Raw genomic sequence first — 26,911 nt, 5'->3', positions numbered from 1 at the left:
TAAAAATAAAAAATAAAAATATATATATATATATATATATATATATATATATATATATATATATATATATATATATATATATATATAAAGAAAAAAAAACAACAAACAAACTCCGAAACAGCCTGGCCTTTTTGTTTTCAGAATCTGTACAGCTTCCTCAGCTCACCCTGAGCATTTCAGAGCCAACCCCCAAAACCTCTGTCTCCCCCCACCCCTTACCCCTTTAACCCCCGCAGTTAAAACAGATGGAGGCTGGACGGACTGAACTGGGTTTGTGCTCATGCAATGAAATACCTGTATTCACTGTAAATAAGAAAAGCTCGTTTTAGTTTGTCGGATTCTCTTCCATATTTTATTTTCTCCTGCACAAAGACCTTAATGATAAAAAGAACAGGAAACGAAAGACGAGCACCAGAACAGGATCAGAACTCGGCATGGATGGGATGGGAGCTCCTGGATTGTTTTTTTGTTTGTTTGTTTGTTTTAAATATTGACTTGGAGGCCTCGGGATATAATTTTTTTTTTTACAGTGTCCCAGAAAATTACCCTCAGTTCATCGCTTTATTTTGAATTCTCAGTCTTTTTTTTAGGATTGTACTGCAAAGGCACAGCGCAGTCCTTAATAAAGCCAGCGTCTCACTGAGCTGTGACTGTTGGAGCCTAGGTGGGGACTTCAAATTGTGAGAAAATAGGCAAATGTTTAGTTGCTTTCCCACTGAAATCCATGCGACCAGTGAGCTGACGTGGAAAATTTCTGAATATCGTGGCTTATTTTCTAAGAGTGGGGATCTTAAAAATTCAATTATGTGGTAATAAAACTATGTCATGGTGCGTCCATAATCACACTTCAAACAAAATCCTGAAAGTAGACTCAGACGTAAAAAGAAAAAAAAAAAAGTAAAACTTTTGTTCTAAAAAGTATAAAACTGTTTTCATTCAAAGAAGATTATTGGGACTAAATGATCAAAAAGGAGTGAAACTGCTGTGTACAGTGGGGTTCTGTGTTTATGGATGTCCATGTTGCTCTCTGGACACATTCTGGAGATGCTGTTTGCCAACTGGCCTCCGACAGTTGCAGCCCAGTGAAATACTCACTTTAGGCTTTGCTTTGTTTTTGCCACTCCTCCAAAAAAAAACAAAAAAACTTTAATTTCCATTTTTAAGCACATGTGTGTAAATCACAAACAAGGATCAAAGGAATATGTACATGATTATGCTTTTTAAGCAGTTTTAAAGGAAGTATTTTTCTCTACAAGTGTTTTTTATTTGTCTGTTCTGTGTTTCAGTTCAGTCGAGAGACAAAAGCTTAGCTTTAAGAGCTAGCTGTAATGATTGTTCAGAAGAGCTGTTAGGCATGAGTTGAAATGAGTCCATCTAAAACCAGAGAGGTTCTGGTTTCACACAGGTGGTTACTTCTGGAAAAACCCTCATTTTTCAGTTGTACAGCGTCATGATTTTAAAGTATTGCTAACTTTTCTCCTTTGTATCCTACATTTTTCCATTTTTTAACATTTATTGTTTTGTTAATTCAGTGATTTGGCGTTTGGATTTCAGAAAAGACCAATAAACATTTTACATTCTTTCCAAAACACTCATTGTTGACATGTCTGTGCTGTAATTATCACCAGCTGCTGAAAGGCCAAGTGGACAATAATGTGTGTGTGTGTGTGTGTGTGTGTGTGTGTGTTCATGTATGTCTGTTTCCAAATCCACTTTAGGCTTTATGTGCAAAGCATGCTGAACAGAAGTGTTACATGCAAGAAATAGAACAGGCTGAAAACAGCACTGAAATACAGCACACTTACAGAGAAAGAAAAGCTTACGACCTCACAAAACAGAAAAAGGTCACTGAAACTATAAGAATAAAAAAGGGGTCAGATTTACTTGGTAAGCATGTGCAGCAGTCCTCAGAATCGTTTGCATTAACGTGTTTGTCTATTTAAAGTGTTTAAAACTTCTTTAAACTCAGTATGAGTTCTTTTAAATTCTGGATTCCAACAGTGAGGGGCCGAATATTTGCACATTTTCCCTGCTGACAGCCAGAAGGAACATCTGATGAAACAAACACAGGAACCTCCTGAACTTTTTTAAAGAATGTGGGTTTGTAGACATGAAATGATATGAAAAGAGAAGACCAAGAACAGCTTTTTATTTCTTTATTTTTGACATGGGTTTTTTTGTATCATCCACCAGGAGGTGCTGTAGCACCCTCAGCACCCACTCTGGCTCAAGGTTTTTGCCTTTGGGCTAAATTAGACCTAATGAGTGGCAAATTGCTGAGGTGTGGTGTGACACCTGTCGATCACTAAACCCCATGGACATGAATGAAATGGTGTGCTGCTGTTTGGGCTGTAAGAAATTAGCTCCTTTAGAGGGTTCTGGGTTCTTCTGTGGCTGTTTGGTGCTGATGCTGTTTTAGACTTTGTAACAATCAGCTTAAACTTTGTTTGACACTAATTTTTGTATCTTTCCTATCATAAATGTATACGATAGGGTGGGATTAGCCCTGTGTCCTGATTCTAGGCCTACATATTATATTAAGGTCTTTGTCAAAACACTTCATGCAGGGACTTGGGCGCCTTCTGGTTTTATTTATGAATGGACTGAGGCGTCGACACAGCTGAGTTCTGCTCCACTCCTCTTTTGGTTCCACGATGCTCGCTACATTTCTGAAAGCTCACTTCGATGTGGGATGTAGCCGACTCCATCTGTGATTCATGAATGGCCAGAGTCAGGATAAAGACAGACAGACTGGTCTTTACGGCCATTTTGCAGAACTGTTTTATGAAAGAGCCTCTGGTTTCACATCTCTCACCTTCCCACCCACATTGTTCTCACCCACATTAATGACTCCATCAACTGGAGAACACCTTTTAAATAAACACAGGCAGATTAAGACCAGTTTTTAAAAAAATATTATTAAGATGGATTCAACAACTATTTTGAGAGAAAATCGGTCGCACAAATTTTTTGAACACGCTCAAAACTTAAGGTTGCAAGCCTTTGTAACTCCATCCATTCATCTATTATCTGCAGCTTGTAACTCATGGAAGGAAGTGTTCAGAGACAATTTGGAGACTCCCTCAGATGCTGTTTCCACCAACAATGGCAGTCCAGTGAGACGCTACCTTAGGCCATGTTGCAGTGATGCAGGGTCGTCTCCAGTGTGAAAGCTCTGTCGTTCCTGTGGTTAAGATTCTGACTCAGCTCTGAGGGGAAGAATATTCCTACACACAAAATTTATTTATTTTGATAACTCAGTCACTGAAGCTGTTGAGTTGTGTGACCCAGCATATGACTGAAAATGTTTGACCCTGTGGTTGGGTCGGAGATGAGTCGTGTTGTTCCTCGCAGTCCATCATTTCAATCCAGAAGTTGACCCAGACAGACTTGACTGGACCTCTGCTTTGGGACAGGTGTAAGCTGGTAAAAACAACTTGTAAGAAAATGTTTCATTTGGTTGGCTTTGTCAGCACTAGACAGTGAGTTTGATTTCTTAAAAAAACATTAGTTGGTGCTAGCTGGCTGACACTAATAACTGCACCAGGCAGCTAGTGTTGACTCAAGCTGTAGTTATCTAATAAACCAGATTTGGGGATCTTGTTTTGTGGTACCACATTAGTCATTTTAACCAAATTTTTGGGTTGAAAACTTAACCCAGTATGCTGGGTAAAACTGATAACCCAAAACCTGCTGACATAGCTAACCCAAGGTGCAAGTGAGGCAAGCAGCTGCTTAGGGCTCCATGCAACCTTGGGCTGGTCCTGCCTGCTGAGTTAAAACTACCCAGGGTTGGCCCTGTCCAAATTTGACCCAGCTTGTTTTTCCGAGCAGTTTTCAGTGTGTATCTTCCAGGGAGACGTGTTGTTTCTCTCTTCTGTTTGCTCTGTTCTGTTTACCTATGAGATCAATACTGCTGGAAGGTGTAAAGAGTGTGCCCACAGCTCATTAAACAAGGTCAAAGTTTTCCAAGTGGCACAACAAATGCTGTCTCATCATGAAAAACACCATCTGTTCAAGGTTGTCAGTGAGACGCCTCCCACCTCACCTCTCTTTTCCTGTTGCTGATTTTATTGGTAATTCTGATTAACTGTGTAACAGCGACTAATGCAACAGATCAGTTGTCTTGTGTGTTTAAATCTGAATTTTCTTGAAGTAACACCGACCTCTTGACTCTTTAATGTCACTTGAATTCCTCCTGGGTTTCCTCTAAAATATCTATGACTGTTTAACATCACACATGACTTTAACACAGAAACTAATGATAGTTTCTAAGAAAATCCTAAAAAGTCACAGACTACTGGACCCAAGATTAGTAGTAACAGCCATGTCTAACTCTTGTTCTGGTCTTATCCTGATATCAACATACTGTCAATGTCTATTTGCAAAAGGATGTTTAACAACTCAGGAGACATAAATGCATCCATTTATCCATCCATCTTCTGTTGATAATCTGAAACCAGGTCACTGGGGTAGCAACCTAAGCAGAAATCTCCAGACCTCCCCTTCCCCAGCTACCTCCAGCACATTTGGAAGGACTTCAAGGTGACATATAATCTCTTTAGCTGGTCCTTGGTTTGCCTCAAGGTCTCCTCCCAGTGGGACACCTTCCTTGAAAAGCAACCAGAAAGTGGCGATTTATGGCCACCTTGTAATGGCTGGGATGTTTGGGGGTCCCAAGGATCCTGGAGGGTATGTTGTCAGGAGCTGCATGGGACTGTCCTCCACTGAACTCACCCCCTGCAGGAGGCACCATAAGGGGCCGGTGCATTGTGGATTGGGTGATAGTCACAGGACAGGGTCCAGTCTCTGGTTGCTGAAACTGGATTCATAGGCATACCCCCACCCCATGAAATTCATGGTTAAATAAAGTATATTTAAGCTGTGTACTTGCATTTTATATTTTACTCTTGGTATTTCAGACAAAGTGCAGTGGTTTGGTTCATCAATCAGACTGAGGTGTTCTGACAACACTTAGAACATGAAACTGGTTTCATCAATAAATCACATAAGTAACATTTTCTTTTTTATGATGCCTCTTTTGAGTAGATTTTTTGTTTGTTTTTTAGTAACTTAACAATATTTTATTGACTGTCAAGACTGTCAAGTGTGATTCATTTTAATGCTAAGCTATATTGATTATACCCACTAAAAATCTTTGTACAATGTCTCATTGCCACGGTAATTATTTGCATTCTGGTTGCTGCATTTAGCTCATAGAGCTGTTGTACTTTGACCTTTCACTTTATTTCCATGTGAATCATTTTCTATTATTCATCTACCTATCAGCTTCTTAATGTATGCAGCAATACTACTAGGCCAGGGGTCATCTCACATCTTTCTCCTGCTACCAACTAGAGATTAGTTTTATCTTTTAGATCCAGATTCAGAATAATTCAGAATAGAATTTAAAATCTTCCCTCTAACATACAAAGTTCTCAATAACCAATCAATCATATATTAAAGATCATATTGTTCCACATTTTCCTAACAAAACAGGCTCCTCTTTTGTGGAACCAACTTCTAGTTTCTGTCTGTCAGGCTGACACCCCTTCTACTTTTAAGATTAGACTTAAGACTTTCTTTTTTAATAAATCCTATAGTTAGGATTGGGTTGGGTTTCCTGAGCTATCCCTTAGTTCTGCTGCTGTAGGCTTAGACTGCTGGAGGGCAAACTGACCACATTTCCTCTCTCTGCTGCTGTCTTTACTTGCTCTACTGTAATTATTTATATCATTAACATGATTTTCTTTGTCTTTCATCCAATAGAAACTACACCTGGACCTTTCATTCTGTGTGTGTGTTGTGTCTCTTCCTGTCCTCTCAAACACCAGACAGTCAAAGCAGATGGCTGCTCGACCTGAGTCTGGTTCTGGTTCTGCTGGAGGTTTCTTCCTGTTAAGAGGGAATTGTTCCAATATACTGTCACCAATGTGCTGCTCAGGATGGGAGATTGGGGCAAAGTGAAGATTTGACAGTCTGGTGGCTTCCTTTGATAATTTTTACTAATTGGCATTTTATATTAAATGTGAATGTTTTGTACAGTGCCCTGAGATGACTTTTGGTATGAACTGGCACTATATCAATAAACTGAATTGAATTTAACAATTTAAAGGCAACTCCCTTAAAAATAAAAAAACGCTGGCTGGCTGTCCGGCGGGCTGGCGGGCTGGCTGGCTGGGAAATTAAACACATGCCTATATACTGAACATAGAATTGCCCTTAACTTATTGGCCAATTGCCAATAAGTTGGTGGGTACATCCCATGAGCTCTGATTGGTTCTCTGCTAAAACACAGTAAAATAATCATGACAAAAATCACCTCTCAGCATAAACTCACTCAATATTCAGTCTTGTTTCATGCTTTCAGCTGTTAACATTTTGAAACATACTCTTCATCAGATGTAAAGAACACGTCTTCCTCCTCCATGAGTCTTCCTGAGAGCAGCAGCCTCTTACTGATCCCTCCTTCATATAATCCAACAACTGGTCCTGGTGGAGCCATAACCAGCTGGGATGCACCTGTGCTCTAGTTCCCTTTATGACACTTTTATAGCTGTAAGGAGCGCAGCGCGAAGGTCCTACAGGCATCAGGTTTGTCTCATTTAATCATTTCTAAGAGTCAGAATGATAGATTAGTTTATTTTTCAAAATAATAGCATTAGTTGAGATTATTGGTAAGTGTTAGCTGGAGAGAGGGAAATTAGTGCAGCAAAAAGAGTCTTAGAGATCTGGTCATAAAGATGACAGTCATTGTGATATCACAAAGAATAGTTTCCCTGGTTGACTATTAAAGAATATGTTTCTAGAGAAATTTGTGCTCCTTCCTTCTCATAGGTCACACCCAGATAGATCACCCTGTATGTTTATGAGTCATCAGCTGAAGACTTTAATATATAACAGAAACAAGTTTGTTTAGTTTTGTCAAAGGCCATCTAATCTGTTTAAACCTGAATGAACTCACTCTGTTCTGCTTCATTTTGGTTGAAACACATCAAACTGCTCCTCATTACAGTGTTTGTAATGATGTTCGTTTATATTTTAATAAATTAAAAACTAATTAAAACTAATACATGTAAGATAATTCAATACCTTCATTAAATAAACAATCAATACATCTACTTATAAAAGTAAACTATTGAAACTTGACACAAGCTTTTGCTTAATTACAATTAAAGGAAAATCAGTTAGAAAAAAACAAAGTCAAAACGTTTTTTATTTCAACACAGTTCTTTTTTAAATGTTTGAATATTTCTAGCATGACTTCTAAATTATAGCTGAGAGTACTCCTGAATACGTCTGTTTCGTGTTCAGTAATGTTTCCCTTTTTTTTATATTCACAAATTCAGATTAAAAAGGCTTTGCTCTTTAGTTTGGTTTAAAGCATCTACATACGTTTTTTTTGCACAAAGCTTTCACTTTAAGCATTCGAATTTTGTCCTTGTTTAAAAATGAAGATAGTAAAATTATGGCATAAAATACCTTTTGACATCACCAGTATTTGTTGAGTGTTTTACTGATGGTTTTATTGCAGGTGTAAACAGTGAGGGAACAATGGAAGAAGCCAGCGCCGCTGTCTTCGTCACCGTTCAGAAGATCTACTACCCGTTGCTTTGCATCATGGGTATTCCAGGTTTGTCCTGTCTTTGACATGTGGCTTTAGGTTTTATCACAAAAAATCAAGTATTTGATCATTAGTTCATTAGGACTGAATAATAAAGAAGTTGCTTCTTGTTACAAATATATATAAAGCAATCATGGTTTTCAGTTTTGACAGTATAAAACTTGCCAAATATGTCCCTTCCCCCTTATTTTTCTTTATTTATTTGCATATTAAAACTAATTATTCTGTAAATAAATGTTTGTGCTCGAATTCAAAGCAGCCCTTTTATTAAGGATGTTCAGAATGTTGTCCCATATCTCATTACACATCTTTAAAATAAAACACTCAAATTATACATCGAAATGTGCGACTCGATCAGGAATAGTGTGTTATGACTTTTGATAGCTGTACGTCACACAACATTGACAAAATTCACAAAAAACAGCGTGAGAAAAAGCAATGGAGATCAGTGGGATTTTGGTGAAGAACATGAGAAAACCCAGCCTTCTTTGGAGCTCTGTATCTCAGACAGACCTCAAAGCAGAAACATGGTTTAAAGTTTAAATGAGACACAAATAGTTGGACTTTACATAATTTAAGTGGCATTTTAATATCTTTGATGGTTTTTACACAATTGCAGTTGAAGTTTGATGATTTTTACAGATTTTTCTACAGATTGTTCAGCTGACAGTTAATGATGTCACACTAAATTTTGAACTTACCAATCTTTTGCAAACAAAGTCTTCTTCCTCCCACAACCTTTTTTGGTACAAATATAAATTATACATCAAAATGTAGGCATTTTTGTCTTCTTTCAATCATTGTGTCTTTTACTGCTATAAGACATGGTTTTCTTTCAAACCCCCTATCATGCACAGAGTGCAAGCCCAAGCTTCCTCAGACTTCAGTTATACATTTGCTCAAAATTTTCTCTTCCAAACTGGATGTGAAGGCTCTTTTTACCTTTGTCATATCTCCTACATAAAACACTGGAGACACAAAAAAATGTCTGTGTAACCATCAGTCTCTTCTGCCATTTAGGGTTCAAGGCACCCTTCAAACTAAACTTCTAGTTGTTTGGTTGTTGGAAATCAGGTCAGTTTTGGGTTTCTTTGTTTTTTTAAGGTTAGCAGGTTAAACTTATGGGATGTTTTTTTGGCTGCTTTGGTGCAAAACAAGATACTGCTCCAATCTATCATTAAATCATCAAGGGAAAAAAAACAGCTAAAGGCTCAGACAATTGACAGGCTTCTTTGTTTTCTTGTGTTTCTCTTCAGCAAACCTCTTCACTTTCTACATGATCTGTTTCCGTAAATGTGGGATGTCGAACACAGCCATCATTTATTTGAGCTGTCTGGCCATTGTGGACACCTTGTACCTGGTCTGGGTTATCCTTCTCGACTTGACTCTTACCTTTTGGATTGTGCAGCCCTTTTGGCACTCCTACCCATGGTGTGGCATTCTGGGATTCTTGCAATATGGATCGCTCTATAGTTCCTCCTGGATTGTGGTGGTCTTCACCATTGAGCGTTACCTTGTCCTCAGCAGCATAGCAGCCAAGCAGCACTTCTCTCAGCCATGGGTCATTAAAACAACGTGCATAGCTATAGTGCTTGTGTCCCACCTGGTGTCTGTGCCGATGGGCTGGATAAACATTGTCACACCTGTAAACCTAACTGTGGAGGGAGAGAACATGACCCTGCCTAGGTGTCGATACCGCAAACACACCTATTCTACTGTTGTGGTCTGGATATCTACTTTTCTCTCAGGAGGAATCCCCATTGTGTTGGTCATCATCTTCAACTACCTGATTGGGTACCATTTGTGCCGTGCCAGCAACCTTTTTACTAAGGAGGAACGGAGCATCATGTATGGAAGAAATACTAGAGGGACACTGAAGAGAACCATTCTGCTGCTGGGCATTGTCTCTGTGGCATTCGTTGTGCTCAGCCTGCCTCGTTTTGTCACATACTGCATCCTGAGGACCAAATACAACGACGAGAGCTTTGACAGGAATGACTACAGCATTCCGATCAATGTGGCTGGAGACTTGGCCAACATGCTGCAGAACCTCAACTCCACCACCAACTTCCTGCTCTACTGCATGGTCAGCCGTCGCTTCCGGCAGGAGCTGCTGCAAGTGCTGACTTGCAAGGCAAAGGCCCAGGAGCTGGGTTCCCTCCTTCACCACACCACCATGAAAGTCTTCTCGGTTGTAAATCTTCGGGCTTCACCATCCAGCAACCCAGTGACTGTGGTGCTAACCAATCTTACACAGAAAGACTAGAAGAACTCAGAAAGTTCCTCCTTCATATGATTTGACTAAATAATCAAATCAAGCTGCCTTCATTTAAAGACATGTTCATTATCGCCTGCTCACAAACAGCGAAAGGCAGGGGTTAATGTTTCTGCCTTTGCTTGTGTGTGTGTGTGGGCATGGATGTATGTGTGTGTGTTTGCTTGCTTGTCTATTAGCAAAATATCTTGTGAACCTCTGGATGGATTTTAATGAAACTCTTGGAAAGTAATCAATGGATGTACTTCTAAAGTCACCCTGATTCAAGAGGGCTGCCACTGCTATTTGACTTTAACAAGCACAAAAATGGCTATACCTCAGTCAATTTTGCTGACATTGAGCAAAAATTTGGTGATAGTGGCTGAGAGTCATCCCCAACACAGACTCGGAGTGCTAACAGATCACACAAAATATTGCCCCTTTTCCCCTGGCTCTAGTACAGAAACCTCGCTCTACTCGGCCCGGCTTGGCTCGGCTCTAAAAAAAGTTTGGTCAGTAGCAGAGGAACGCCTCCTTGTGTTGGGGGGGGATTGCACTACTGAAACATGGCGCCATTTGTGGAGACAATGGAAGAGCGATGGACAACGTTGGCCCTGTGTTGTTGCTGTTTTTTTAAACTTATGGGGATTCTCCTCAGACTTCAGGAAGAAATGCTCTGGATGCTGCGATTGTTGCGCGGAGTAGGACAGCTGTTATCTGCTGGAGATTTCAGGTTTTACAGGCCTTCAGCTGGGGGACAGACGGGTACAGGGTAAGCTAACTCTATTGTTCGCTCTTTATTTTTGCATCTGGCCACACCCACGACCAATGAGGGAACAGGAGCTAAGCTTGCGTCACCCATGAAAGCAGGGCCGGCCCGGCTGGCCCTACTCCGAAGCAGGGACCAAAAAGCATGGACCGGCCTCGAAAAAATGCTGGTGGAAACGCGTGCAAAGCAAGCCGAGTAGAGTGGAGCCGAGATCTTTAGAGCTGGAGGAAAAGGGACATATGAGTTTAAAGGGATAGTTCAGTCATCTTCGAAGTGATGTTCTGTCAAATACTTATCACTTGTTAGTACCTTGTTCGTTAGTGTATAGGTTTAATATCAGCTAATGTAGCATTCTGTCATAGCAGTAGGTCATTTTTGAGAAAGAGTTGTTTGGACCTCATTTGGCTAGCCACTAGCCTAGCCTGGAAAAAGATTTTTGCCTCTTTCTCCATCTTCTGTGCTCTCAGGCTGATGTCACGGCTGATAAGGTGCTAACTGTTGAGAACTATAAGACAGAGCATCAACTCAAAGTTGACCGGACTATATCTTTAAAACTTCGCCACTAACTGTTGGAGTCAACTCTGTCTATCTTTTAGCAAAATATGTCACAAACCACTGGATGAATTTATGTGAAACTCACAGAATTTCATTATTGGATGGATGTTTACAGTGGATTAACTTGTACGGTCAGTTAGCTGTGGGGGCCATCTTGAATTGGGTTGGCTCCAAAAGTTTAGCAGTTTAGATGTTCATCCAATAACTACTTTCTAAGAGGTTCATTCAAATCTGTCTAGTGGTTTAAAGGATATTTTGCTAACAGTCAAAGTTGACTCCAATAGTTAATGGTAAAGTCTTAAACAAGTTTTAAACAAAGATCTTATATGATCTGTTAGCATTAAGGAATGACTCCCAGCTACTACCACATGAAGTTTTAGTACAATGTATGTGAAATTTGTTGGCATGTAGCTACTTTTGTTTACTAATGCCCCTTTTCCACTAGTGCCTTTATAGCACAGACAGCACGGACAGCACGGTACAGCACGGTTCAGCACAGTTCAGGTGGTTTTCCATTACACCTCTGTACAGTTCATGAAATATTTTGCTAACAGACACACACATGCAGACATGGGCACACACGTCATTGCCTTCCTTTTAGTAGAAGGCAGCAATAAAACTATACGTTGTGTGTTGTGGCAGTTAGCAAATGTTTACATGAGAGCACTATAAACATAACTTTTTCACATATTAGCTACACAACATGTCTGTGGCTAGTGTGTGTTAGCTTTGCTGGGCTGTTTGTTTCATTCAGTTTTCAACTGGATTTTGACAATAAATTTCTTGAATATCTTCTCAGTTGATCAGCATGGGTAATGCTGTGAAACAAAATCAAGTTACACAACCTTAAAACTATGTGGTTACTCATTGTAAACACTGTTAATAAAAGCCATTACAGGTGTGCTCTGTTCTCCCTTTACCTGCTGAATAAAGTCAGTTTTTTCCCCCTGATTTTGGTTTATTGCTCTCCCAGTTCAGGTGAACGTGAGACCAAATGTTTTCCCAGGTAAAGCCAGCTGGCTCCTGCAGCCTACCTGCTTTTGCTGAGGGAGCAACCTGATTGGGAGCTCTGGATTTGATGCCCAGCATGATTTGCATAAAGGAGTCACGAGACTTCCAAGCTTTGTGTAAGACAGGAAGAGGAATGTTTCCTGTTTGCCTCAGAACAGGTTTGTGCTGTAGATGAGTAAGGACTAAGAGGTACAGGTGAGTATGATCGCATTTGGTTTTACTCTTTAAATATCTATAATGTAGAGAAGAACACTCCAGAAAACATTTGGGATTTAGTTTTCCACCTCGGAGGACATACCTGACATAGCTTTACAACACCATTTCTGACCTTTGTACTAGTTTGTGTGCGATCGTGTTACACTCCACACAGCCTGAACAGGTAGAGCTATTGTTTCACGCACTTCAGTGACAAACATGAACGATTCCTGAAAAGTCCTTTGGTTCAGCTTTAAAGTTTCTAATCTTTCCTGTAGGATATACAGTTGTGGTAGCAGCTCCAGTTATTAATCTTGAGTTTGAGCCTGCTGTTCTTGCCGTAGCAGTTGTTCTAACACAAAATACTGTGTTGTTTGTGTGTCTCTAAGGTGTTCTCTTAGATTCCTCAAATATTGTTTTCACTTCAACTGCAGTGTGGGCCACACACTCTTCCCTAAAACAGGAAATGGACTCTCTCAAAGGTAGGAAATTGTTCCCTGTTGTGCTCTCAGATCTGTTTAGTTCGCACTGAGGTGGATACTTATTTTTGTTTTGGCTTGTGATCTCAGTGCCATGCTCTCATCGAAGTATTCCTGTTGAGATGGACGAGAGGATGACAGCGCCTGGTGCTGACGTGGCCTGGCTCCCCCTCTGTAAACACTGTAGTGGAAATGAAGAGACTGGCAGGGAAGCAGAGAACCTTGGCTGGGAGCCTCCTCAGAGGGGGTTGTGTGATCCAGGCCTCAGAAGGCCCCGTGAGGACTGTTATGAGCATGAAGCAGGAGCAGCTCACCGTGCTTTCCTGGACCCTCACCTTGTGCCTTCGGCAGCAGCACACCCAAGACAGGCAAGGCCCCCCCACTGTGCAGATGTTTCAGCTCATTTTGCCAGACAGCAGCAGCCATTGTACAGACAGGAGCTCCTGAGTGATCCCAGGACAGGCCTGGGAAGCCATTTAAACTGGACCTGTGGTCACTCTGTGGAAGACGCAGAGTCCTTGGAGCCCCCCTTACCACTGATGTCAAACATCTGCAACCGGGACGCTGCACCCCAATACCGAACGCCACCCATGCCAGGTGAGTGGAGCAGCTGATGAGGGTCAGAGGTCATTCGCTGAAGTTGTGAACTACATATGTCCTTGTTTTTTCTATGTTTATTATTGTTTTCTTCAACTTAACATTTCCAACCCACTGTGTTAAAGAGCAGATGGTTACTTTCCAGATAAGGACCGAAACATCTGCATACCATCCTTGTAATATCTCATTGAGCCACATATTTAAAATTAGAACATTTCTGAATGAATTTAGAAGGATTTTGATGCAGCTGCTGCCCAAAGTTCCAATATGACTTTGTAATAATCTCAACTAAGAAAAAAATGCTGACATTTAGATGTATGAAGTGTAGTAGGTTTAAAGACAATCAAAATCAATAGAAGTGTCAAAGCTGTTTCCAGTGGCTCATTAGGGTCACCATGGTAACCACACCTGTGTCTGTCACTCCCTGATTTACAGGGAGGCAGCCAGAAACAAACTGAAAAGTGAAACAAACAGTCGCTGTGTGACTGCTTCACTCAGGTCTTAAAAATTCTTGAACCGTGAGCAGACTCTGATTGTCACACATGTTAATTGTTGTGTTTCTACATTTTTTTATTTTTTGGAAATATGGCAATTTAAAAAGAGCCTGCACTTCCTGTTTTGAGGAGAATATATACCTGAATCTAGCTCTTTGCATTTTTGGCGGGATTTGAGAGAAAACTGTAAGTCCTACAGTAGTGAGAGACACACTGGGTGACAACAATGCCTATGTTTTGATGAATGATTTATATATGTACCAACAAAGTTATGAGAGGAAGAAGACTTTGTTTGCAAAAGATATGAAAGTTTCAAGCAGTTTAAAACTTAGTGTGACATCAATTGTCGATTGAACATTTTGTGTAAACAATCTGTAAAAAACGTAAACCTACAATGTGGTTTATGAAAGAAAAAAAAAGTGATTGTGTAAAAACTGTAAAAGATATAAACCATGCCAGTTTAGACACATGAGGTCTAACTTTCTGTGAGCTTTTAAACTGAGTGATGTTTCTGCTGTCAAGTCTGTCTGAGCTACCGAGCTCCAAACAGGGCTGGGTTTTCTCATGTTTCACCTAAATCCCATTGATCTCCATTCTGTTTTTTCCTGCAATCTTTGGAAAACTTTGTCTATGTTGTGCAACGACAACCAAAAAGTCCATAGCACACTATTCCAGATTGAGCCACACATTTTGGTGCATAAATTGCACATTTTATTTCAACACTGTGCGATGGAACACAGGACAAAACCTTTAAAAAGGATAAGAAATAACATTTCAAATTTAATCAACACAATTTAAGTTTCTATGCAGCAGTGTTATAAACCATACTAGATGCTCTCAGGTAGTACAGCATGAACAAATATACATTTCTGTGGTCAAAATAGCTGCACAGGTTCAGTTAAAATCTGAAAACCTTTAGCAATAAATACTGTTCAGACCTGCAACCATGAAAACCAGTTATTATTCTACCATGGCTGAAAAACACAGGATCCAGAAACTCTACAACCATCTGTGACTCACCTTTTCACTTATTTAATAAAAGAAGATTTAAGCTCTCTGTGCTTCTTTTATCATATCTCAGTTTCCCCATAATGGTTCATTTTAATGTTTTGTAGAAAACCTTCAGAGTTCAAAAGGTGGGAATTTTAAACTAAGCCTGAGGTTAAAATGGGTCCAGATCAACTGAGAAGTTCAAATCTGTCCTGTGATTTACCAAATCAGAATGTGTTTTTATTTTCAAACATAAATACATGTAGTTATCTCCAGCTAAAGAGAAAAAAAGACCTTCTATACAAAACCCTGTAGCAACAATGATAGGCATATTTAAAGTGGAGCTCTGAAAAATATTTGAGTTATTTAAATTATTACAGTATCAGTTCTGAATTAAAATGAAGGAGCTTATTTTATTACTAGTGAATCATGAATTACACTCAAGGAGGATGAGGGTTCAATCTGTTCAGCTTAATTAAAATTTATCAGTACCAAAAAATAATACAACATGAACTATGAAATTTGGCAATAAATCATAAATCTGTGGATGAAACTGTGATATTAAATACATGAAAACTCACTGCAAAGGATTGGAGCAACTGTGGATGTTGAAACAGATTGATTTGTATGTTTATGGATCATTTATCAGGCAGGAGAAATACTTGGACTAGTTTTGAAGTTTAGGAATAAAAGCGTGAATGACTCTCAGCTACTACCATTCAAAGTTTTAGCCCAATATCTGTGCAATTAATTGACTAATGGCCCCTTTTTATGGTTGCTAATGTCGATTGGCTGTGGCAGCCATCTTGAATTGAGTTGACTCCAAAGTTAATCAGTTGTAAATGTAGATGATTTAGACTTGGGTTTTTTTTCTTTTCTACAGTGCCCTCAGACGACTTTTGTTGTGTATGTAATGTTAAATGGTCTACTTATACAGCGCCTTTTTAGCCAACCCATCCACACACATTCATACAGCACTCTGCAACATCTCTACAGAGATAATCTGAATAATTCATTCTATAGAGACTAATCAGTGCTTTAGATTGTAGTTTAACACCAATGGGGCACAGCGGAGGCAATGAGGGGTTCTGTGACTTGCTCAGGGACACTTCGACATGTGATGACTGCCAGGAATCGAACCTCTAATTCTCTCATTGGAGGACTTCTCTAACCACTCAGCCAGAGTCAGCCCAATAATTGTAAAATAAAAAAGCTGAAATATTTCCACACACATAACAAAGAAAGCACGAGAAAACACAGGCCTCTTTGGAGCTCTGGAGATCAGACGGACTTCACAGCACTGTGTTTGTAATCTATGCTCTTTCACATTTCTCTGCAGGTCCTGCTCCAGTGGAAAGAAACCGTCTGGGACTTATTGTACGCTACCCTCCAGCATCTCATCACAACAACAATTATTTTCTCTGCAATCATGACAACCCTGCAGGTCCACACCAGGAGCAACAACCCCAGTAATTTTGACATAAGGATCTTATTATCACCCACAGCTGAAAGGGCAGACAATGATGTTTTTGTGTCTCTGTCTGTTACCGAAGTATCTCACGAACCACTGGATGGATTTAAATGAAACATACAGGAAATAATGAGTGCATGTACATTTGCAACTGATTAACTTCGGAGCCAAGCCAATTCAAGATGGCTACCACAACCAACTGACTCCAGAAAACACAAACTGCTATTTTTTAATCATTTTTATATATTATTTTCTCTAATTCAGTGTAGCAATAGCTGAGAGTCAGTCACAACACATACTTCAATTGTGACTCAATATGCAAGATCTTTACTTAAAATTTTAGCTTTAACTGTTGGAGTTAACATTATTTATCTGTTAGCAAAACATCTAACAGATTTTAATGAAACTTTTTGAGAATAATCATTGTATGTACATGTACAACTGATTAACTTTTAGAGTCAATACAATTCAAGATGGCCACCACAGCTAATTAACATTACCCAACACAAAAATGGCTGTAACTCAGTTAAATTCACAGATATTGAGCTAAAATCTATATGTGGCAGTAGCTGAGCATCATTCACAACACATACTTTGAGCGTGACATCTTATGGTGTCTGTCATTTCCCATCATAAGTTGATCTCAGTCTTGAATTCTGGCATGAAAGGCAGCAGGCTATATGCATTCCTTCAGGGAACGCTAGGCTTCGTGATTGTGTCTTTTTCACAATCTGTGTCTTGAGTCTGTCCCTGATGTTTTTCTCCTCTGTAGGAATCCCCCTGTAAGGCCTCTTCTCAATAATGCCCCAGATGTTCCCTGTGGCTTCGTTCCTCGGTGCGCGCATCTCCCTGGAGATGTGATGCGTGAGGTCAGTGTGAGCTCCTCTGGCCCGGCAGGTCCAGGAGCAGTCACAAGGGAGGTGAAGAGAACCATAAGCCTTCCTGAGGAGTGCAGTAAGCCAAATCCTGAATTGACGGGCACATTTACACCCCAGGTGAATGACTCAAAGATTTTAATCACCTCTCTTGGACAGGGAATGTTTTCGTCACATATTCAGTGGATGCAGCTGAAGAAATCCTTCCCTTTATCAAATTTCTCATCAGTCAGGGATTCAATCCAGCAGTAAGTCCCATCGCCTCCATCCTCATCAGCCTTTTTATTTCACACATTGCAAAAACACTCACCATATCTCTCCACAGATCGACGTGTTTGACACTCCCATCCGAAGAATGGGCATCACTAAATGGATGGACCGCTACCTGAGCGATGTAAGGCTAACTCCTGAGTCTGAGCAGAAAACTAGTGGCAGACATAGAAGCTGACAGAGTGATGTCGTTTGACAGAAATCAGTGCTGATCATCGTGGTCATCAGCCCCAAGTACAAGGAGGACGTGGAGGGAATTGGAGATGATGAGCACGGCCTGCACACCAAGTACATTCACAACCAGGTGATTTAGATGGAAACAGCTGCAGGAAATGATATATCTGTCTACAATCATGTCATACAGTTATGTAATTGAGCAAGGTTATGTGTTGCTCGCCCAGCACCACCATTTTGAAGGGCGTAAATCATGTAAACAAAGAACACCTGGAGCAGAAAATGCCTAAATGGTTCGCCATTTACTTCTGTGACAACAAGCATTCAACTAATGAAGTAAACAGACCCATAGTTTCTCTACATACTGTATGTCCATCTGCCCTAAAGCAGCCAAAGGGGAGGAAACCGTGGGCAAATTCCTGCAGGATTTAGACCCTGTTATTAAATCACTTGAAACATTGCTCTCTTGTGGCTGTTTGTCTTCATGACACCACCTCCTCCCACATGCAACGAGCACAGGAGTATAGAGGACCAAAAGTGAAAAAATGAACAAGTTAGCCGGGAGCACACACACGTGTGAGCGGTATTAAAGCGTGCCTCCTCTGCGCTCTGGGGCTTTGGAAAGGAAAACAATAAATAGTCATCACTGACTGTGTTGCTGTCAGCTAAGCTAACAACGTGCCTTAACTCTTCTGCAACTGTCTGAGACATCTCTGCTAGACTTCCTCTCAAATGAAGCGTTCTTCTGAAATGGCCAAGAGCTCAGGCATGAACAATCGATCTGCACATGGATCCTGCTCCTTCCTGGTTATTGACCAATAGGAGAGAAGCTGGACCAAGAAGACAGCCTCCTCATTTGCATACTGAGGCAGAAATGCACACGGTGATTAAAGAGGAGGAAATGTATAAGGAAAAAGCAAAATATAAACATTACTTGATGAAAACGCATGTGTAAGGAAAAAGCAAAAGCAAAATATATGTATTTCTGCTTTTATTTTTGATTATGCCGCTTTCAGTCCTCCACACAGGAAAACCAGGAAGTTGCTTTTTGGGCACTTTGAAAGTTTTATAACTCCAACCAGTGTCCCCAGCTGCAGCACGTCAGAGATACTGCAGCCAACTTGTTAATTTTAGGATATGTGTTCATTGTGTTTTTTATTAGTAATCCAGGCAAACATCCGAAAAAGTTTAAAAAACAAAAACAACTGGACTTTTATTCTGTAGCTGAAGACGTTTCGCTTCTCATCCGATGAGCTTTCTCAGCTTTTAAAGCTTAGATGTTCTGTATGTTTTTGGGGGTTTTTTTAACCTTTTTTGGATTTACCATGTCCTGAATTACTGAGTCTACACCAGCATATGCAGGGCAATCATATTTCAAATTTTAACGAGAGAAAGGTAGCAATAGTTTACGATTAGCTTTACCCCTATTTATTGAGCACATTGTATCTCTTTCACTGGCACAGATTCAAAATGAGTTCATCCAACAAGGCTGTCTGAACTTCAGACTGGTTCCGGTGTTGTTTCCCAATGCAACTAAGGTAAGAACAAGCTGCAGGTAATGTGAGAACTTCACTGACATAAAAACACACAGAAAAGAGACAAATCTGCCACAACAGACAGTCTGTTTGATTCCTGCTGACTACCAAACATCTTCAAAGTTAACAAAGAAAACAGGGTAACAGTACATACATACATAATACCTAATACAGCTCAGTATAATACCAGGAAACTCCCTGTAGATACCAGGTATGTACAGAGTAGGTAACAGGTACATACCACACATCCCATAGATACATACCTGGTAAGTACGTTGTACTTACATACCTGGTAAGTACCAGGTATGTACGATGTACTTACCCTTTACATATCAGGTATGTACAAGGAAAATATCAGATATGTACCTTGTACATACCTGCACATTTTGTGGGTGTGTACCTGGTACCAGGCACTTCATGGGTACCAAGTATGTAACTGGTACCTACATGTTGGCCAGTTTTAATAGGAATAATAGGAATTAATAGAGTTGATTCCAGCTGCTGTCTTTTAAATGTTCCTAGTGAGCCAAACTCAACACTGAGATGAGACAGGAATTCAGATGTCAGGAGTCAGACTAAGGTAACAGGACTTTAAATCAGTCCTCTGATCCACTCTGTTGCCTGATATTTTGGCAGAAACATGTGCCCAGCTGGCTCCAGAGCACCAGGATTTACCGCTGGCCCAGCGACACCCAGGATCTGCTGCTGCGCCTGCTCAGGGAGGAACGCTACATCGTCCCACAGCGAGGCGCCTACCTCACCCTCACCGTTCGTCCTCTCTAAACGCACTCAGAGAGGGACTCTTGATTGACAGGTTTAAATGCTCAACACAGAATTACCTTAATGGGAGCTAAGCTGTAGGGTTTTTTTCTCCTTCTTTTTAGGTTAGTAAAATTATGATTTACTGTATACCTATTTTATGATCTCACTCTTCATAACAGATAAAAAAGTGACTAAATAATTGAGACAATGGAAAGGAACAATTCTCTTTTACCAGGAGAAACCTCTAACAGAACCTGAACCAGGTTTAAGATGGGCAACTATCTGCCTCAACTGTTTGGGTTTGAGAGGACAGGAAACAGATGCAGACAAACACAGAATGATCTGTCTAGGTGTAGTTTCTATGGGAAGAAAAACAGCAGTCTAAACAAATAGCAGCATAACAGGGATAGCTCAGAAACACCAGCCAACCCTTACTATAGGATTTATCAGAAAAGGAAAGTCTTAAGCCTAGTCTTAAAGATTTATAGTAGTCCAGCCTAGAAGTGATAAATGCATGAACCTGATTTTCTGCATCATTTTGGGATAAGATGTCTACCATAAGGGCACAACATGTTTAATTTTTTTTTTTACAATCAGCTCTCTGATGCTGCTGGACAGAAAAAAGGAGAAAAGAATGCATGAGCCAGAAATCTAAAATTTAAAGATAAAACAAAGACCAAAACCTTCAGTTGGGGGGTTTCCAGAATGATGTTTAATTTATTAGCTTTACTGGCTATAAGGAAATAGATTTTTGCCACACATATTACATAAATAACAAAGCTGTCAGGTGTATTATAGTGCATATAGACAGCAACTTTAATAGGAATTATCTTAAATTTATAAGAATCATAAAATTTAAACATTTTTTTAAACAGTATACTCCCAACTCCACTTTTAAATGCAAACCAGGCTTTCTCTGGACTTTTTTGATTTTGAACGTTTCTTCTTTTAGGCCTCATTTGAATATCATTTTTAAAACTGTAACTGCTCGATCTACACGTAAGCTTCATAACGCTCTCTGTATTTGTTTGCAACGATAAACCAGAAGGTGGCAGCATGTGCTAAATTGTGAGAACACTCCCAGCTCTGTCATCTGCTTCCTCTTGCAAATCTTAAACTGTATTCTGATATTGCTTTGTAATAAAATGCCCAGTTTAAGATATCTGTTTAGGATTTCTTTCTGTTGACTTTTGTTTTTGATTGAGAAAATGAGGGGGAGTTATAAAGCATCAACATGATAATGGATCTGCAGGCGGGCCATTGAACACACATCCTGTCCAGATGTTACACATCAGCCCCCTGATAAGCCAGCATTGTGTGAGGCTGGAACTACCAGCTCCACCATCAACTTCAGGTTTTTGCTGTCATTGTGCCAGATCCTCTGAGCAGTTTGTTAAACCTGACAGGAGATGATTATTTTCTCATATCTGTGTGTGTATGCGTGCGTACACCTGTTTTTGTTACCTTTATGTCGTAAAGGGTGGGGAAGGAGGCGAACCCAGAGTGCAGACATATTGAGAAAAACTAATTTAATAAAATTAAAAACAAACAAAAACAAAAAGGCTGACGTGGCAGCAAAAACAAAAACTAAGTACAAGCATAAGAAATGAGGCGTGGCGCGAAAAACATGGAGCGAGACAAGAACAGCAGGGAACCAAGAACAAGCAGGACAGAACTCTACACAAACCAATAAACCAGCGGAGTACTGAGGGAAGTGACCGGGTTTTAAGCGCAGAGGGTGACGAGGTAAGTGGGCACAGGTGAGCAATGACAACTGCCGGCAGGTGGAGGTGGGCGTGGCAGGAGACAACTGGGGAGGAGTGGATGATAACAAAAACACAGACATGAGAGACAAAGACGCAGAAACAGAAAACTAAGACATGAAACAAAACCCAAAAGAAACATGAAAACAAACTGAAAAAAAAACCCAAATCCCGACACTTTATAGCCATTTCTTTGGTATAATAGCCTATGCTGTCAGGAGCAGTAGTCCTTATGGGGAACAAAGCCCAGTTTTATTAAAGTGGAACATCATTATTAGATTAGGGGTTAGGTTTAGGGCTAATGTGTGAATTGCATTCAGGTTAGGGTTAGGCAAGTTCTGGGTTTAGTGTAAGGATCAGGGTTAAGCCAGAGAAATGAATAGAAGTCAATATAATGGCCTAATAAGGATAGAAATACAAGCTTGTGTGTGTGTGTGTGTGTGTGTGTGTGTGTGTGTGTTTTGGGGGGGGGGTGAGAGAGAAGAACTCACTGATTAACCAAGCTTTTTATCAGCTCCTACCCGAGGGTGTTTTCTGTAAACTTGAGTGCAGCAAGGACCAATAAATCCACTCTGTTATTGTTCCAGGACTTGCAGACCACTCGACTCGGACTTATCTGCTTCGTCCAACGCAACCAGAAGCAGACATTTCCCCAAAAAGGCCTGAATCATATTTGTAGCTACTTCAGCTGGCTCTAATGTTCATCTTATGATATGATATTATTAAGGATATTTTATTGCCCACTGGCAAAAGTCAGACAATAATATTTTTGGTGTGTGTGTGTGTATGTTTGTTTGTGTGTCTGTATGTTACCAAAATACCTCATGAACCACTGAACAGATTTGAATAAAACTTGCAGAAAGTTATCAATGGAAAGACATAAACTAATTAACTTTTAGAGTCAACCTGAATCAAGATGTCCGCCACAGCTAATTGACATCAGCTAACACAAAAATGGTTATACCTCAATCAGTTGTAAATGATATTGAGCTATGATGTGGTAGTAGCTGACAGTCATTCACAGCACATAAGCTGAGCGTGACATCTCGCAATATTGCATGGGATTGCACCAAACATTATTTTTGAGGCTTAACCAAAACGTCTCTGCCTCTGTCACATCTCAACATAAGAAAATGTCTTGAGTCCTAAAGTTATTCAGTAGTAGATGTAGAGACTCAGATAAATTAGTTGGTCCCCTTACAGCTCACTAAAACAAAGCTTCACTACTTGTGAAACCTGATTCAGTTTAAAGCAATTGTCTAATTCACACTGTCCCTAAGTGTGAGTGACGATGTGACACGTTGTTTGTGTTCCTGTGACCTGTCCAGGGTGTTCCCCACCTCTCACACAGTGACTGCTGGAGATAGACACCAGCTCCCTGTCCCTGTGACCCAGAAAGGAGAAGTGGGTAAAGAAAATGGATGGATGATTATTTTGCAAAAATATGCTAAAACAGTACAATGTTGTTCCCCTTAAAGAGACTAATTACCTTTGTGATGTAGCCATGTTTCAAACTTAGTGTTTTACTTTAATTAGTACCTCAGGAGCTTTCAAGGTTTTCTTCAGACATTCAGCCTTTTAAAAGGAACAAACACCCACAGGGTTATTTGGTTTGGGTTCACCACACTGAACATGGAGCAGACAAAGTAAAGGTGAGAACTGTCTGAGGAGCTCAGAAAGAAGATTATACAGATCCATGTCAAAGGTAAAAGCTACAAGCCCATCTCCAAGCAGCTTCATGATCCTCTGAACACAGCTGTCATTGTTCTTACAAACTAGAAGTTTATTAGACTGTAGCTAACCTCCTAGGATGTGGACGCAAGAAGAAATGCAACCCCAGGTTGATCAGACCGATGATGTGGAAAGTAGGGAAAAAAACAAAGAAACCATCCAAAATCATTCAAGCTGAACTGTAAGGTCACTTTCTGATAATGAAAATATTATTGTCTGCCTTGACCTTTTGAGGGCCAAGTGTACATGAAGTAAAAGACCCTCATCTGTCAGATCAAAGGAACATGCAAGATATTTAAAAACAAAAAAGACCCAGAATTCTAATTGTGACACACTCAAGGAAGTGCAGAAAAGAAAAACTAATTAGTGAGGAAACAAACTTTAGAGAAAGAGACAGTTAGTAGCTTTCTCTGAGACTTTTATTCAGAGTTCATGGTCTACATTATGGCCTAATAAAGTATGAAGATGTATAAGAACTTCCCTCTTTTTCTTCCTTAATTCCTCTCCATTACCGTTGCTGTGACATGCTCTTAAAAACAGACAGGTAATCTGAGCAGAAAATGTCTCTGCCCCTACTGGGACCATCCATACTTGTGTGTCTGCGCTCAAAGCAATTTAGGTAAAAGCTCCCCCAGAACCATGCATTAAATATGAAATATAGAATATTTCTAGATTAGTTTGATGTTAAATGTGTTCCTCATCTGTGCTATTAGCCCTCGGACCTGCTGATTGCTTCATTAAAACAACCAAGGAGAATGCACTCTGCAGCAGGAAGAGATTCCCTCTATTAGTGTGAAAATGCTGATGAAACATTTCTCATCTTTGGGGAGTCATTAGCTGTGATGTCCTCAGGATGAACCGGTCCAAACCAGCTGTTTGGAGAGGATGCTGCCTCTCCCAGCAGTGCGGAGAAAACGTTGCGCTGCTGCTGGCTGCCATAATGACTGTTACAGCCGCCTGAGTGGAATACTGAAGAGGCCACAAGGCATCATTTGCAGCAGAGCACCCATGGGGGCTTCTCTGCGCTCACACAGGATGGTATAAAGATTGAAACAATAGACCAGGTGGAATAGCAAATACAAAAAAAGCATTAATTCTGACACAAAATTATATTTCATCATTAAAGGACCAGTGCATAAACATTGCACCCTTATTGTACAAATGCTGATTCAGCATTCACACTGTTGTTTTCCTGTTTTTATTTAATAATATGTTTTTTACAGTCTAACTTCTTATACTTTGTGCTATTTTAGCCATTAATATATCAAAACATTCAGCTCATTCAGGAGTTGGGTCCTATGACTTTTTTTTTATGCAACTTTCATATTTTTCTAAATATTTACCTTGTTGAAAATAACAAACCACAATGCACATGCACACCCTCTCAAGACCCAACTGATTAAACAGAATTGTTTGTATTTATTTTTGCTCAAAGGTTTTTCAGGGTAAAGATTAACTTTATAAATGACTGTTATTAGCATTTATTATAACCTGTTATAAAAAAATAAAAACAGCAGCCATAATTTGATAGAAAATATTAGAATGGTCGAAGGTTTTTGTAAAATGGATCATAGCAATGTTTGTGGGGTCCTGACTTATATTTTTTGGAGTGAAATTTAAAAACGAAAACCAGTGGAAACCAGTGCAGCAGATCATTCCTTCCTGCTGCTTAACCTAGTATTGTTATTACTCTTTAAAAGCCTCTTGAAATCATAGTGTTTTTTTCTTATTGTGAATGCTGAATCAGCATTCACACTATTGTTTTCCTGTTTATAGTTTATTCCAAATGTTTTTTGCAGCCAAACTACTTCTGTATATTTAGCCGGATGTATAAATGGTTAACATTTATACATCAAAAACATTCAGCTCACTCTAGAATAGTGTGCTATGATTTCCAGTAATTTGTAATTTTTATACATTAAGATTTCTTCCATTCCTTAAAAAAAAATTAAGTTTTATCTGAAATTTATTTCAGCTCTATTTTTTCCTTATATGCTCCTTTTAGCTTTTAGCCATTGTCTTGCTTTAGACTTTTAGCTATGGTTTTGTTACTGTTTGCTTTTAGCTACTGGTTTGCTGATTTTAGATTGCATGGTTCTTGCTAATTTGAGCTTTTACTTACTGCTTTGCTGATTGTAGCTTTTAGCTTCTGTTTCTAATTGATGGTTTTAGGATTGAGGGGAAGCAAAACTCCCCTCAGCTGCATTAGAAGGGTCTTAGCAGAGTGGTCTAACAGGTTGGCTTGGACTTCCTTTAGAAACACAGTTATCTCTTGAAGAATTACATCTGTAACCAGGTAAAATTCTTTAGACACAACTTTAAACTTTGTCAGGTTAGGACTCACTTCCGCTTTGGCGTTGACGTAACTTCTTAGCAACGCTAATGGTCCTATTAATATAAACTAAAACTGTAAATGGTGTTAATTCGTTAATGTACCGAACTGTGCTGTTTGTTTCAGCAGCCAGGCATGTATTTCTTGTAAGAAAAGAAGTCTGGACGGTATGCCTTTCAAAATAAATCAGTCCGTCCTACGTTTGAGAGTAGCACACTGTGCTTTTATTTTGAAGCAGTTGGCCGGATGTACTGGTCTCCTGCCTTGTGGCTGATTTGACGTCCTCTCGGTTTAGGTAACGTGGTGTGTTGCCTGTTATGGAAGAAGAGGGAGCCCTAGCTAAGGGCTGTCTGAGAAAACGGGACTGGCCGGGAGCAGAGCTGGGAGCAGCTCTGAGACGTGATTTGGAAAGATAACGCCACATACCGGAAGCCTGGGAAACCTCTTCCTGGGCCAAAACAATAACACTACAGAGAGTCCAAATCACGGAGCAGCAATAAGACAACATGGGGCCAGTGTCTGCGGAGGTTCGGTTACCGTAGCTGTCCGCGGCCCCCCAGCTGCTCCGCCACGGCGGCGGCTTTCAGGAAGACACGGGGATCTTTGTTCGCGCTCTTTCATGGGACACGACCGGGCTTCCCCTTCGCTCTGCCGCTGTTTTACCGCCGTGACAGCACCTCCTTCGGCTGGTGTCGACTGACCGCCGAGGCTCCTGCGTCTTATGGACTGCTCGCAGTAGTTTTCTGGTGTTTCTGTCCGCCTGCTCTTCCTTTCGCTAGCGGCCGCGGCAGTCACGATGTTCGCCGTGCGGATCGTCACCGCAGACTACTACCTGGGGAGTCCCGTGAAAGGCCTGGACGTCTGCTACTCTGAATTCAGGGAGAGCGACGTGAGGAAAGTGCCGGTGGTCCGGATATTCGGAGCGACGCCAGCAGGTCGGTCAAGTATTTATCTGCGTGTTGTTGTTGGACATGTCCGCAGCCGCGCTGCACGCGGACCATAACTGCAGGCTGCGCGCGCCGCCGTGTTT

At 40.3% G+C, this 26,911-nt stretch overlaps 3 protein-coding genes across 4 annotated transcripts in view; all 3 read left to right on the top strand.

Moving 5' to 3' along the window:
• Positions 1–7,544: 7,544 nt before the first annotated feature.
• Positions 7,545–10,551, top strand: LOC108248898 (probable G-protein coupled receptor 139). The gene is made up of 2 exons (XM_017437943.3): positions 7,545–7,633; positions 8,881–10,551. Exons 1-2 carry the CDS (start codon positions 7,555–7,557, stop codon positions 9,888–9,890), a joined length of 1,089 nt encoding a protein of 362 aa, XP_017293432.1. The 5' UTR covers positions 7,545–7,554; the 3' UTR covers positions 9,891–10,551.
• Positions 10,552–12,313: 1,762 nt separating this feature from the next.
• Positions 12,314–21,217, top strand: traf3ip2a (TRAF3 interacting protein 2a). Of its 2 annotated transcripts, XM_017437940.3 has the most exons (10): positions 12,314–12,408; positions 12,798–12,890; positions 12,978–13,484; positions 16,308–16,437; positions 17,212–17,393; positions 17,474–17,562; positions 17,640–17,708; positions 17,784–17,888; positions 19,222–19,296; positions 19,930–21,217. In XM_017437940.3, the coding sequence occupies exons 2-10, from the start codon at positions 12,875–12,877 to the stop codon at positions 20,074–20,076; spliced, it is 1,320 nt and encodes a 439-aa protein (XP_017293429.1). In that variant the 5' UTR covers positions 12,314–12,408; positions 12,798–12,874; the 3' UTR covers positions 20,077–21,217. The 2 variants fall into 2 exon arrangements, with proteins under 2 accessions (XP_017293429.1, XP_037837610.1); XM_037981682.1 differs by lacking the exon at positions 12,314–12,408 and having other exon boundaries at positions 12,416–12,890.
• Positions 21,218–26,149: 4,932 nt separating this feature from the next.
• rev3l (REV3 like, DNA directed polymerase zeta catalytic subunit) overlaps positions 26,150–26,911 on the top strand; it is a gene marked incomplete in the record, with an annotated part of 81,318 nt that continues 80,556 nt past the window's right edge. The window contains 1 exon segment of the mRNA XM_025011052.2: positions 26,150–26,816. Within this exon segment, the coding sequence (XP_024866820.1) occupies positions 26,678–26,816 (139 nt within the window).

This window comes from Kryptolebias marmoratus, linkage group LG19 (assembly GCF_001649575.2).
Source record: "Kryptolebias marmoratus isolate JLee-2015 linkage group LG19, ASM164957v2, whole genome shotgun sequence".
NCBI classification, from domain to species: Eukaryota; Metazoa; Chordata; class Actinopteri; order Cyprinodontiformes; family Rivulidae; genus Kryptolebias; species Kryptolebias marmoratus.
This window is presented reverse-complemented; position numbering and strand designations above follow the sequence as displayed.

Coding starts and splice junctions, on each gene's coding strand:
- LOC108248898 (XM_017437943.3), top strand. CDS start 7,555: ATGGAAGAAGCCAGCGCCGCTGTCTTCGTCACCGTTCAGAAGATCTAC. Junction 7,634..8,880: donor TTGCATCATGGGTATTCCAG/GTTTGTCCTGTC, acceptor GTTTCTCTTCAG/CAAACCTCTTCACTTTCTAC.
- traf3ip2a (XM_017437940.3), top strand. Junction 17,889..19,221: donor CCAAGTACATTCACAACCAG/GTGATTTAGATG, acceptor TCACTGGCACAG/ATTCAAAATGAGTTCATCCA. Junction 19,297..19,929: donor TGTTTCCCAATGCAACTAAG/GTAAGAACAAGC, acceptor ATATTTTGGCAG/AAACATGTGCCCAGCTGGCT.